The sequence below is a fragment of the Dasypus novemcinctus genome, chromosome 9 (genome assembly GCF_030445035.2).
Source record: "Dasypus novemcinctus isolate mDasNov1 chromosome 9, mDasNov1.1.hap2, whole genome shotgun sequence".
In the NCBI taxonomy this organism is placed as follows: Eukaryota; Metazoa; Chordata; class Mammalia; order Cingulata; family Dasypodidae; genus Dasypus; species Dasypus novemcinctus.
Window position 1 is genome coordinate 15310789 of NC_080681.1, and position 15150 is coordinate 15325938.

At 36.5% G+C, this 15150-nt stretch overlaps 1 protein-coding gene across 2 annotated transcripts in view; it reads right to left on the reverse strand.

The window, feature by feature from the left end:
• Positions 1-15150, reverse strand: part of STXBP3 (syntaxin binding protein 3) — a 90011-nt gene that overhangs the window by 71938 nt on the left and 2923 nt on the right. For both annotated transcript variants that reach the window (XM_004448982.4, XM_058303100.1), the window contains exons 2-4: positions 4512-4561; positions 3804-3885; positions 1296-1372 (exon numbers count right to left, since the gene is read on the reverse strand). In XM_004448982.4, coding sequence (XP_004449039.2) covers positions 1296-1372; positions 3804-3885; positions 4512-4561 — 209 coding nt within the window. The remainder of the gene's footprint in view (positions 1-1295; positions 1373-3803; positions 3886-4511; positions 4562-15150) is intronic.

Sequence of the window (15150 nt, forward strand, 5' to 3'; positions counted from 1 at the left end):
TAGACAGAAATTAAGGAAGAAATAGATAGTTCTACAATAGATGCAGACTTCATTACTATCAATAATTGATAGAACATCTAAACAAAATACCATTAAGAAAATAGAGGCCTTGATCAACATTATTAACCAAATAGACCGAATGGATATATAGAGAACATTCCAATTGCAACAGAATACACATTCTTCTCAAATGCACAGGGAACATTACCTACAACAGATGACATTTTAGGCAACAAATCAATTCTTAATATATCTAAAAATACTGAAATCATACAAAGTATCTTCTTGAACCACAATGGAGTAAAGCTAAAGAAATCAGTAACAGAAAGAAAACTACAAATCTTACAAAATATGGAAATTAAACAACACACTATAAGCAATCCCAATAGGTCAAAGAAGAAATCACAAAGGAAATTAGGAAATCTCCTGATGAATGAAATGAAAATGCAACAAACCAAAATTTATGGGATCCAGCGAAGGCAGTGCTCAGAGGGAGAATTTTAGATCTAAATTCATACATTAAAAAAGATCAGGTGGCGGACTTGGCCCAGTGGTTAGGGCGTCTGCCTACCACATGGGAGGTCCGCGGTTCAAACCCCGGGCCTCCTTGACCCATGTGCAGCTGGCCCATGCGCAGTGCTGATGCGCGCAAGGAGTGCCCTGCCACTCAGGGGTGTCCCCGCAAAGGGGAGCCCCACAAGCAAGGAGTGTGCCCCGTCAGGAGAGCCACCCAGTGCAAAAGAAAGTGCAGCCTGTCCAGAAATGGCGTCGCACACATGGAGAGCTGACACAACAAGATGACACAGCAAAAAGAAACACGATTCCTGTGCCGCTGACAACAACAGAAGCGGACAAAGAAGATGCAGCAAATAGACACAGAGAACAGACAACCGGGGCGGGTGGGGGAGGGGAGAGGGAGGAATAAATAAATAATTAAATCTTTAAAAAAAAAATACAAGGCTACTTCTTTTACCTACATTTCCATTCCCCCACATTTATGCTTTAATAGCAATTCCATGAATAACAAATTTTTCAAAGAAACTCTACCATTTTATACCAATAAATTCTGCTCTTATATGTGGGGAAGGGAGAAATCCTTGCACTGGTATATTTTATTCTCGTTGGGAAGAGTGCAAATAAAACAATCTTCCAACAAAAAACTTCCCTAAGCAAACTAGTTCATGGCAATATTTTTCTAATAAAGAATATCTTATTACTTTCCTTTTTCTACTAAAAAACTATGATAGTGGCAAAAATACTGAAGAACACAGTTTTTAAAGACCCAAAATACTCACCTTTGATGTTGGAGAGATAAAATAAAGAGCTTTCATTTGTCTGACAGGTTCGCGATTCTTATAAATATTCTCCACAACTAACAAAATAAAAGTTATTTATATAAGCACATATTTACATACTTAAAATCAATCATTTTAAAATAAACTTTACATTTATAATAAAAGGGAAATAAATCTATGTACACTGGGTTTAACCCTCTCTTCATCTGATAAATAAAACATCCTGAAAATGTATCTTCCCCTAAAGTAGGTGTTCTTAACCAAGGGTCCATGAGCTTGAACATTTGAATAATGTTCAAAAAACATTATACTTGTGGGGATGTGTTGGTACGGGTATGATATATTTATTAAATAATACACAGTATGCTGTGGACTTGGTAAGGGGTCTGTGGATTTCACCTGACTGGCATAGGGGTGTGTGGAACAAAAATGGTTAAGAATCCCTGCCCTAATGGAAGGTTATCCTGGGATAAGGTACCGCCTCATCATGAAATAGAAGGATAAATGTAGATATTTCAGAGTCAAGTACCAGCATAGATACTCATCAAGTCATGGAGAAACCAAGAAAATATATTAAAAATTAAATATGTATTTCTTTTTAAAAAATAGTTATAACTGAAATAATAGCTAATATGATATCAGATACCAGGCTAAGCACTCTACATGAATTATCTCATTAAACATCATAATAACCCTAAAGGATAAGTATTTTACAAATGAGGAAACTAAGGCTTAAAGTAATCTGTCCAAAGTTAACACAGCTGGAACGTAGACGAGGCAGGAGATTCCAGCTTGTACGGCGGGAGAAGTTATGGACACACTAAGCAGCACCCCTCTCTCCGCTCCACCTATCCCACTCCTCTTCTTTGTGTGTAGATGTGTCTTATATGTTTCCCTTTCATAGCTCAGGAGAGACTTAAGGTCTAATAGAATGGCCTGAACATACCTTGAATCCAAAACTTGGAACAAGCAGCTCCAGCTACTTAAGAGAGAAGGAACTCTGAACAAAGGTTGCTTGACACATGCTTTTTGCTCAGAGGCAGTGTGCCCCCGCCCTCTGGGGTATAAAAATCTGTCAGGTAACAGATTTGTCCCTCCTCTCTGACACCAAGTGGGACATGAAGGGGTGTGTGGAGTTGCCATTTACCAATCCTAACCCAAGCAAGTGGCTTCTCAGGGGACTGACCACAATGGAACCTCTTTCCCTGCTCTTTTGGCCCCTTTGTGCTGTGTATGTAACACAGCGTTTATTTGTTGAGAATGTCTGTTGTGACAGAGTCTGTGTTCTCACGATGTACCATACAGCAACTCGCTCCACATGTATCTGGCTGACTTCAAAGTCCAAGTTTTTAACTAAAACAATATTATTTAAATAAATTGCCAATTAACTCATTTTAAACTGCATATTAATATTTATATTAATTTCCCAACACAAAAATGTCACTAGAATTTAGTCAATTATACTACTGTTGAAATTAGAAGTTTATTAAATGACCTAATATAAAACACAATGAATATAAAGCAAACTCTGAGTTGTCAAACTATTTTAAGCTATATATTTTTTATAAACTAATTTAGGGGAGTGGATATAGCTCAGTAGTTGAGTACCTGCTTCCCATGTACGAGGTCCTGGGTTCAATCCCCAGTACCTCCTAAAAAAAAAATAATAAGCTAAGTTAACAACAAATGAAGAGAAAACCATCTTCTAAGACACTTCTTAGCAAAAGGCCTAAACACAATTAACAATCTGACTTAAGTGATGTGAAACTCTATTTTCTCTAGAAAATCATGTTCGTAAAGCTGATCCATTTCTGTGGATGTAAATCCCTAAGTAGGACCTTTTGAATAGGCTACTTCAGTTAAGGTATGGCCCAGAGTGGGTCTTAATCTTCTTGCTAGAGTTCTTTACAAACAGAATAAATACAGAGAAAGAGAAAGACATGGAAGCAAGAATTTCTGAAACCCATAAGAGAAGGGAGAGACCAGCATACACCACCACGTGCCTTGTCATGTGGCAGAGGAGACAAGGATCATCAGTAGCAAATCTTTAAGAAGAAAGCATTGCCTTGATGATGCCTTGATTTGGACATATTTCTCAGCCTCAAAACTGTAAGTCTATAAGCTAATACATTTCCATTGGTAAAAGCTAACTCATTTTATGGTAACTGCTTTGAGCAGCTTAACAAACTAAAACACTGACGTGTAAGGGAGGATACTGTTGGACTTCTGTAACAAATATATAAGAACAAGAAATTTATAGAAAAATCTCAACAAGGTAACTGACTTAGTTTTGGTATGTACATCTGACTATGTCACAGCAATGAAAAAAAACTGACTTACAGACTTTATTCTGAAGATTCACAGAGAAAAAAAGAATGTAAAATCTAATTAGTATGATTAGAGTTGCAAAAACTAAAACGTAACCTCCTCAGAAACACAATTACTAATTAATATTTCTTAGTACTTCAAATCGTCCCCAAAATTTTTGTAAGTATTAGTAACACTTACCAGTTATACCCTCTGCTAGAAGATCTGACATTTTGCAACATGATGCCAAAAGCTTAGTGGTAAATTCATCTAAAAGCATTATCTTAGAACAAATATAAATTAATGAGTAGTAGGAACATGCAATTATCAAGAATTCACAAGAGACAGAACTTTATCCATTAAAAGTATTCAAGCTTATAAATCTTCTGTAACATAAAATTAAAATATCAAGAAAGTAGGTAAAATAATCTCAAATAATCTTTTAACATGCATGACCTAGAGACTTATTTTCTCAATATACATATATATAGTATTATCTTTCCATTCCATTATCTAAACAAACAAATAGAAATATTTCTACTTTGAAAGCAGAGAGCTTGTTCATTTTAAATATACGTTACATTTAACATCAAATATCCTTAAAATTATAAATTGCCACTTGCAGAAGAATAATCATCATTCTAGGCACTGTTTGAACCCGTTACATAGACTAATTCATTTAATACTTACAACTACCATATGAAGTATTACTATCCTTATTTTACAGATAAGGAAATAGAGGCAAAGAGAAAGAGAAGTCAAGCAACTTCTCAAGGAGCTGCAGCTATTAAATGATGAAGCTAAGATGTGAACCCAAGCAATATGGTTCCAGTGCCTATATTCTTATAGAAGTATCATAAAGACAATATATGAAGTACTCAATATAAGGGCAAAAGATCCAAATTTTACCTTCCATTCACCTTCTTTCTTGCAGTCATCAAACACCGTTGCTTTTATCTCTGGAATTAAAAAAAGGACTATATATATGAATCTAAATCAACAATTAGAAATATAATAATAGAATACTCTAAAGGTCCAAAATGTCTGGGGCAAAGTCCAACCTGAAAATCTGTTAAACTATATAAATATACACATATGTATATACTTGTTAAACCATAAATAAAAATCCATTCTCTTTAATAACTAATCTATATGATACATTTAAGCTGTAATGTTTTAACTTTAAGAACAAGAGCATTGTAAAACAAAAGAAAAAGGCTAACATATTTAAGTATATGAAGATATTGGAAAAAATTCCTGAAAGTATTATCTGATTTAATTTTTTTCCTATTCTACTTAAATCCCAAATAGACAGGATGAAAATAAAACCAAAAAACCCATACCAAGACAAAGAATATCCCTAACTACCTCACTACTAAAATGTACCTAACAATCAAATCTGAAAATTTTTCATCCTGAGTTACTGTATTAAAAATTTCAGTAATATATATTGTAGCATTAGTATATACCATTCAGTCTTGGTTTATAACTAATAAACATTATTGTTATGTTCCATGCAATGATTTTCAAAATTAATCTAAATATATTTTAAAAATCAACTTACTGATTTACAGTAACATTTTACCTTATGTATTAAATAAAATAATACACATAGGCAACTCACACCTGTTTCAGTTTATAACAAAGTTTTCCACATTCAATATACTTTACTTTTCAATTAATTTTTAAAAGTATAGTAATAGTTTTTAATACATAAAATTAACTATATTCAAAATGCAAATTATAGTAACTCCTGCCTTTCATTAATTCCTGGCAATGAGATGCTTACATAATTCATTTAAACTTTTTTATTTCTTAATTTATATCTATTTTAAATGAAAACTTTCGAAAATTTACCGTCAAGTTTTTGGCCTCATGTTAAAAAATGAGATCTTTTAGCAGAGGGTATAATTAATAAAGGTTACTAATACTCATGAATTGTGATCAGAAAGGTTTTACTGTAATTGAGAAAGTCTGAAAGCATTAAGAAATACTAGATAAGGTGGTTATAGTTTGGTTTCTAGGAGGATTAAAATGTTAAATAAGAATTATGGTAAAAGTGTGTAATTCTGGGAAGCAGCTGTGGCTCAATCAGTTGGGCTCCTGTCTACCATATGGGAGGCCCTGGGTTCGCCTCCCGGGGCCTCCTTGTGAAGGCAGGCTCGCCTGCACACCATGGAGAGACGACTCGGCATGGTGACGCATAAAAAGGGAGAAAAGTAAAAACACAGAAGAGTGGGCAGCAAATGGATGCAGAGAGCAAAACAACAAGCAAGCCACAAAGGCAGAGGGGAATAAAAAACAAAGGTGTGTAGTACTTAACCATTAATTTAAGCCTAAAGCACTGGCTTCTAGTACTTTACAACAAAAATGAAGATTGTTCTCAAAGAGAGTTCAGAAACTGAAACAAAAGAGAGTTCAGAAACTGAAACATTACACTACTTCCCTTTCCAAGCTAGCTTCATTTTGTACACCTCAAACAAGCTGAAACCTGAAGACATTTTGCTTATTTGTTGTTGTTCTTTTCTCTTTTTTTCGCTTGTTTTTATTCGATGTATTTGCGTCGTTCTCTTAAGAAATGAATGTTTATGAATTTATGATGGAGCAGACTGGAGAAGAGCTTCCTAGGCAGAACTCAGCTCAGTCTTTTAATCTTAGAACTGCACTGTAGTCTGAATTGAAATGTGCTACAAATACAATACACACACAAGGTTTTGAAGACAGTATTTAAAAAAGGAATGTAATCTTATTCATTTTTATATCATGGACATATTTAAATGACAGCATTTAGATATACTGGATGAAATAAAAAATATTTTAAAAATTAATCTCACCTGGTTTTTGCCTTTTTAAAAATGAGACTAAAAATTTTTTAGTTATATGTGTAGACTGTATTATATTTTAAGGTGATAGTGCTGCCTTAGAATCTGAAGATGCTTACAGAATCACAGTGTTAGCATCTTAAAAATAAATGATGGAGGGAAGCAGATGTGGCTCAAGCAGTTGGGCGCCCCCCTTCCACATGGGAGGTCCCAGGTTTGGTTCCTGGTGCCTCCTAAAGAAGACGAGCAAGATAGCAAGCTGGTGTGGCAAGCTGACACAATGAGATAATGCAATATGGAGACATGAGACACAGCAAGCAGGGAGCAGAGGTGGCTCAAGCGACTGGGTGCCTCCCTCCTACAAAGGAGGTCCCGGGCTTGTTTCCCAGTGCCCCCTAAAAGGATGAAAAGCAGACACAGAGAGCACACAATGAACAGACACAGAAAATAGACAGCAAATACAAAACAACAAGGGAGGGGGAAGACATAAATAAAATCTTAAAAAAATAAAAATAAACGAGAGGGAGTGGAAGTGGCTCAAGCAGTTGAGTGCCCGCCTCCAACATAGGGAAACAAAACAAACGACAAGCAAAAACAACAAGCAGACAAAAAGCAAAAAAAAGGAGCAAGAAACAAAACACAATGAGCAGACAGCAAGCAAACAGATGAGGGAGCCAACTCAGGGGAGCTGATGTGGCTCAGTGGTTGAGTGCCAGCCTCCCACAAAGGCCCTGCATTCAATCCCTGGTCCTGTTACCTCAAAAAAAAAAAAAGTATTTCCTCTAAATTTTAATGAAACATATTTGACCTTATATCCATTTCTCCATTATCCTAAATATGGGTATTCCCCAAGATTCCATTCTCTTACCTTCACTCTGCTTGCTCTACACTCTTCCTCTGAAATAGTCATCAAGATTTCATCTATCAGTTCCATTTCCAACAAATCTTATAGCCCATCTCTCCCTGGACCTCATTCAATTACATAATGCAAGTTTAAGCACCTACATGTGAAAATTAAGAGATTCCCTAAAAATTGTTCTACCTTATTCATTTCTATGAGACTGTCCTAATCTCAGGCTATTTCTTGACTCCCCCCATCCAATTATTAGGCAATAGTGATTATTCATTCTGTTATCTGGCCTTATATTTCACTGCCAATGTCACCAGCATTGCCTTGATTCTCATCACCAGTCACTGAACTATGTACTGCAATAGTCTCCTAACTGGACTTCCTACTCTCCACCCCCAACCCCTTTGCTTTTTCAATCCATTTTTACATTGCTGTCAGAATCATCTTCCTGAAGTACAATCCTCTGTTTATATCAACATCCACCTCAAAATTCCCTTTCCACCTCAAAATTCCCTTTACTGCTCATTTGTGAATATGAATAAAATCTAAACTCTGCTATTCACCATCCTCCACAGACTGGCTTCTACCTAATCCCTAATTTGATCTCCCGACAGTCCAAATGCTACCCAAATAATAACCTATGAAGACCTATTACCCTGTTTTTCTTATTATGTATCTCCAAGTGCAAAAAAAAGAAAATATATTAAAAGCTGTAATGCCAAAGAGGACGTGAAAACATTGAAGGGAGAAATGAGAATAGAATCAACAAAGTAGTTCAGCATCAGTGATACAGAAGGTAAACTTGCACAACTAGTTTAAATAACAGGGAAACTTAATAAATGTGATAACAATGTATGAAAAGCTGATCTCTCTGGAAAATAAGAAACAATTTATGAATAACAGCATTCCTAAGGAAACAAAAAAGCCTAGTGATGTGGATATATAATCAAGGAAATAAGAGGAGAAACATACCTGTACTAAAAGATAATCTCAATATGGACCTGGGGAAGGAACTCTCACCTCTTCTATTCTGCCTCATCTATAGCTATGGCTTTCATGACCACTTACATGCTGTACTATCAACCCAGATCTTTAATTCAGCTCCTCCTTTTGAATTCATACCTACATGTCCAGCTCTTTACTGGACACCTCTACTTACACTTAAAATGCACCACGTCCTAAACTTAAACTAATTTTTTCTCTCCAAACTTGTTCCCTACATCAATAAACAGCAACAGCCATTACATAATTTTCTAAACCTGAATCCTAGTCTAGGATTACTCTCCTTCCAGTCTAAGACCTACTGATCCTACCTCCTAAATCTCTCTTCTATTTTCATTTATCTTTTCCTATCCTCTTTGCCATAGTCCAGCCTTCTTTCCTGGACCAACACAATAACCTAACTAGGGAAGCGGACCTGGCCCAGTGGTTAGGGCGTCCATCTACTACATGGGAGGTCCGTGGTTCAAACCCCGGGCCTCCTTGACCCATGTGGCGCTGGCCCACACGCAGTGCTGATGCGCGCAAGGAGTGCCGTGCCACGCAGGGGTGCTCCCTGTGTAGGGGAGCCCCACGCGCAAGAAGTGCGCCCTGTAAGGAGAGGCGCCCAGTGCAAAAGAAAGTGCAGCCTGCCCAAGAATGGTGCTGCCCACACGGAGGGTTGACACAGCAAGATGATGCAACAAAAAGAGACACAGCTTCCTGTGCCGCTGACAACAGAAGCGGACAAAGAAGACACAGCAAATAGACACAGAGAACAGACAACCAGGGTAGGGGGGTTGGGGAGTAAGGGAAGAGAAATAAATAAATCTTTAAAAAAAAAAAAACAAAAAACCCCAATAACCTAACTAGATTCTTTGTCTCCCACTTTAATTTATCCCCCATATGCATACCCCCTTTTTATCTAACCTTTGTTTTGATTTTTTTAATAAAAATATTATTCCAAAAATGGAATTACAATATATACTTTACTCCATCACTTGCTTTTTTCACTAAATATATACCATGGATATCCTCTATATGGAATACAGACATATAGATATAACTCATTCCTTTTAATAAGTACGTAATATTCCTTAGTATAGGCACACCATAATTCATTCAACTATTCTCCTATATGATGGGCAGTCATCCTGTTTCCAGTTTTGCCACAAAAATCCTTATATGTATCTTTATTTATGATTACTTTTATTTCTGAAGCAGAGATTCCCTCAAATGAAAACACTGCAATCAGAAGATATGTATCTCTACTGGGGTGATGGAAATGCTCTAAAACTGGATTTTAGTGGTTACACAACTCAGTAAGTTTACTAAAATGTTGTAAAAAAAAAAAATTTTGTGTCTTTTTTAATAGACATCACCTGATGCTTTCCCAAAAGTTTATAACAATGTACATTCCCACAAGCAAGCTTCCACTATTGCATATCGATCACCCTAATTTTATCAGTTTAATAGATTAAAAAGGGTAATTTGTCTTGATTTGCTTTCCCCTGATTACTAGCCAGTCAAAAACAGTTTCTGGCCATTTGAGTACTAGTCTGCAAATTGCGTGTTTATATCCCTTGCTGATTTTTCTATTGGGTCATTTATCTTTTCCCTATCAATTTCTAGGTGTTCTTGCTATATTAAGCATTTTCTTTCATAAGTATGTTTAATACTTTCTTTGAGACTTTAAATACTACAACATCTACAAGGCCTTGTAGTAGGTGGGAGTCTGTTAACCTTTATACCCAAAGCACGAGCACAAAAGAAAAAACAGATAAATGGGACCTCCTCAACAATTCGGCATCTCAGAGAACTTTGTGAAGAGGGTAAAAAGGCAGCCTAGTCAATGGGAGAAAATATTTGGAAATCACATATCCAACAAGTGTCTAACACCCATGATATAAACAGTTCCTTCTACTCAACAATAAAAAGATAAATGAGGGAAACGGATTTGGCCCAGTGGTTAGGGCGTCTGTCTACCACATGGGAGGTCCGCGGGTCAAACCCCGGGCCTCCTTGACCCGTGTGGAGCTGGCCCAGGCGCAGTGCTGATGTGCACAAGGAGTGCCCTGCCACGCAGGGGTGTCCCCCATGTAGGGGAGCCCCACGCGCAAGGAGTGCGCCCTGTAGGGAGAGCCGCCCAGCGCGAAAGAAAGTGCAGCCTGCCCAGGAACGGTACCGCCCACGCCCACACTTCACGGGCCGCTAACAACAACAGAAGCGGGCAAAGAAACAAGACGCAGCAAATAGACTCAGAGAACAGACAACCGGGGGTGGGGGTGGGGGGGGTGGAATTAAATAAATAAATAAATCTTTAAAAAAAAAAAAGGATAAATGACCCAATGAAAAAATGGGCAAAAGACCTAAATAGGCATTTTTCTAAAGAAGAAATACAAATGGCGAAAAAATGTTCATCACTAGTGATTAAAGGAGATGCAAATCAAAACTACAATGATATCATTTCACACCTACTAGAATGGCCACTATTAACAAAACAGAAAACTACAAATGTTAGAGAGGATGTGGAGAGATAGGAACACTTATTTACTAGTGGTGGGAATGCAGAATGGTATGGCCACTGTGGAGGACTCTTTGTCGGTTGCTAAAAAGTCAGATATAGATCTACTATGTGACCCAGCAGTACCACCTTTTAAGTGAAACATAATTGGATGCAAGCACTGCCTGCGTGACCTGGACATAAATTAAAGAAACAAAACCCACTCCAGAGGAAAAAGAAAGTATCATAAACTATACTCTTCTCCAGGTGGTACACTTCCTTCCTACAATAACATCACCAGACCCCATTTGTGTGCTTCATGTGACCCTAGCAGAAACTATCCTATGAAATGTGTTTGTTCTGAAACACTTTATATTACCCCTCATTTTCCTGCCTCTTTGTGGAGCGCTACTTCCATTCTTCACAATGCCGCCTCCAGAGACTTTCTCCTGTTCCTAAGACCAAATGAAGCTCCTGTCTGATTCAGTGCCTGGTACATTCTTTGGTCTCGTGGCAGCCCCGACTCATGCCCACAGGAGTAGTGTTAGAACAACTGCTACTAGGTATACACCCAGAAGAACTGAGAGCAGTGACATGAACAGACATCTGCACACTGAAGTTCATAGCCGCATTACTCATGACTGCCAAAAGCTGGAAACAATCTAGTTGTCCATCAACTGACAAATGGATAAAAAAGAGTGTGGGTATATACATATGATGGAAAATTAGTCAGCTGTAAGAAGAAATCAAGTCCTGAAGCATGTGACAACATGGATGAACCTCAAGGACATTATGTAGATTGAAGCAAGCCAGGCATAAAAGGCAAAATATTGTATGATTTTACTATTATGAACTAAATACAATGAGCACATTCATGGAGTTTGGAATATAAATCACCAGAGAAAAGAATGTGGTTAGAGAATGGAAAGCTGACGTTTAATCTGTGCAAAATTGGTAACACATGGGTATAATGGTGGTTTTTCCCTTTTTTTGGAGTAATGAAAATGCTCTAATATTGATTGAAATGATAAATGTGCAACTCACTGAATATACCAAATGCCACTTATTGTACACTTTAGAGAAATTACATGGTTTATGAATCAAAAAAATAATAATAGGGTAGGTTGGAGGAAAAAGATACCAATGTAAGATAAGGACTATAGTTAGTAGCAATATTTTGACCATGTTCTTTCATGATTTGTTTCAAATGATTTACAACAGTGCAACGTATTTGTGGTGGGGTGATGTATGGGAGTCCTATACGATGCTATTGATGTTTGTAAGTTCATAACTTTTATTATACACTTACTATTTATGTATGTTCGTGTATGAATGATACACTTCAAAAAGTTATTTTTAAAAAAAACTATCAGAACTGCAAGCAAAATTAAAGAAAATGTAAGAAGTTGAAGATCTAAAAAAATGGAATCATGAAGTATTCAAGCTGAAAAAAAACCTTTACCCCTAATTATGATTCCAACAGATTCTGACTTTCAATGGCCCAGGTAAATATCTTTATAAAGGCAAACCCAGGGGCCTGCAGCAAGAGGTAAGAGCAATAATCATCTTTTGTCAGTTGGCTAAAAACAGATTTAACTGTGCACAGGAAAGACCACTTACAGCTCTCAAGGTATATATAAAAACCATATCAAGGCAGAACATGCAAAAACCGAGAACCACTAAATGACCAACTCAATACATACAATGGCAAATATTAAAGCAATTATTTTTAGTTAGAAATTTAGTAAATTCTTTATTCTTAAAGAAAATACTTTAAAGTCTGGAGAATTTCTACTAAATATAAGGATGCAAAGGTAAAATGTCACCATTACAAAATTATTCTATGGTGATTTGATGGTTACTCTAGGGAAAAGGGTGGGGATTGGAATGGGAAGGGACACAGAGTGCTGGAAACTCTGTGTCTTGATTTAGGTGGTAGTTACATGGGTAAAAACTCATTCAGCTGTAAACATTTAGCACTAGTGCACTTTATACTACCACTATACTAAACGAAGGAACCTTAGTCATTTCCCTTCAAAATAGAAAAAAGACAAGGACTTCCTTTTCAGCATTGTTTAGTGGAATGTCAAAAATGCTGGTTCACTCTTCACAAAGATGGTGCTGAAAGCGAAGAAGGAAGCACCTGTCCTTCCCAAAACCCAACTCAAAGCAAAAACTTTGAAAGCCAAGAAGGCAGTACTGAAAGGCATCCACAGCCACAAAAAAAAGATCCACACGTCGCCCACCTTCTGGGAGCCTGAGACACTGCGTCTCAGGAGACAGCCCAGATATCCTAGGAGAAGCGCCCCCAGGAGAAACAAGCGCCCCTAGGAGAAACAAGCTTTACCACTCTGCTTGATGCATCAAGTTATCACTGAGTCAGCCATGAAGAAAACTGAAGACAACAACACACTTCTGTTCATTGTGGATGCCAAGGCCAAGAAGTACCAGATCAAGCAAGCTCTGAAAAAGCTCTATGACACTAATGTGGCCAAGGTCAACCCTGATCAGGCCTGGGTGGAGAGAAGGCATATGTTCAACTGGCTCCTGACTATGTTGCCAATAAAATTGGGATCATCTAAACTGAGTCCAGCTGGCTAATTCTAAATATATGATTTTTGACTATTAAAAAAAAATGCTGGTGACTACTATCTGAGAAGGAAAATGATTTTTAATTTTTAGGAGTTCCCCAATGCCTAGAAAAAGTCTAAACTATTTAGCATACCATTCAAGAACTCTCCAGATTCTGGCTTCGACCTACCTTTTAGTATTATGTCTGTCCCTCTATTTCTTGCAATAAATACCCTGTACTCAATCAAAAGGAACTGTTCCCTCTTCCATAATGAATTCCATACTTTGTCACCTTTATGCCTTGGCTTAGGTTTTCCCTCTACCTGGTGAAATCCTACTAACTTCCAAGGACTGCTTCTAATGTCACCTCTTTGGAATCCTCCTGATCCACTCCCAGAGAGGAAGCAATTCCTTCTACCTCTCTTCTCCTCCCATAAAATCTTTTCATACTGTTCATACAGCACTTAGTACTTGTATTCCTGTATTTTCCCACTGGATTGTGAATTCCAGGTCAAGGAATATGCACCTAGTATAGAGTGGGCCACAGTGTACATACTCAATACATATTGATTTAAATGGATAAATGACTATGCAGATATACAAAAATTTTGTTCAATAAAATAAACTCAGAAGCAACCAGAATGAAAAAAGGCATAAAACTAAGTGACAAATCAAACAAATATGTGATTCAATACATTTGTATTTGTACAGAAATTTTCTAGAAGGATTTATGAGAACTGTAACAGTTGTTTCTGGAGAGGGAGGCTAGAGGTATGGGTTAGGGCGAATATTAATTTTATTTTATAATCTATTGTGCTATAAAAATCTTTCTGCCAAATAAAGATATTTTAAAAGCTATTAAAAATGGAAATTCTAAAGATTCTGAAAGAGTGGAAAATGCTGATTCAATGTTAGGTGTTAAAAAAAGGAAGTCAAAAAATGGCAAATAATTAAAAACATATCTGATCTGGATACAGACTAGACAGAAATATGTGAAAACTATGTGCTTATGATTCAATATAATTCAATATAAGTATTGGCTCAAACACATTGATTACTTCTATTTAAAAGCATTCGTAATTTTACCCAGGATCATTTATTCCCTAAAGTTTCCTTCTAAAATACTCAGTAGATGTGAATTAACAGACATTAGACTGCTTTTTATAGATGAGAGAAAATAGATGAATAATATCATAAGCAAAATAAATGCCATGGGTGGTTTGTACTTGCTTTATGGTTGATTTAATTACTGTTGTATTTGCTGTGTTAATTTTTTGAATAAACATCAAATTTTTATTTAAAACCTTTCATCAGTAATATTTTTGCTACCACTTCTTTGGTAGCAAAAATGGTAAATGACAAATTTCAAGCACTAAAAACCTTCAATGATTTTAAGAATGGGAATTAGTTTTGTAAAAGAATGTAGCCATTTGTATCCAAAATAATAAATTTTTAAAAAGGGTTTTAAAATAGTCCCTAAAGACTGATTCGTTCTCATGTTTTAGGTCTCAGCTCAAACTTCACCAACTCAGAGAAACCTTTCCTAGTTTACCTATCTAAAGAAGACCTTCTCCCTTTTATGACAAAGTGAAATAAATACGTTTATTCTTTGTTTACGTGTTTATTTCCTACTTTTCCTCACTTGAATGCAAGCCACAAGAAGGCAGGAAAACTGTCTCTTTCTAGTGCCGTATTCCCACAGGAATTCAATATATATTGAATAAATGGATAAATATGGGTAACAAAAATACATAAAAGAAATAATAAACCTGAGTCATTCATTTATTTTTAACAAGCTTTGGTATCCAAGGCATTCTGTTTGGA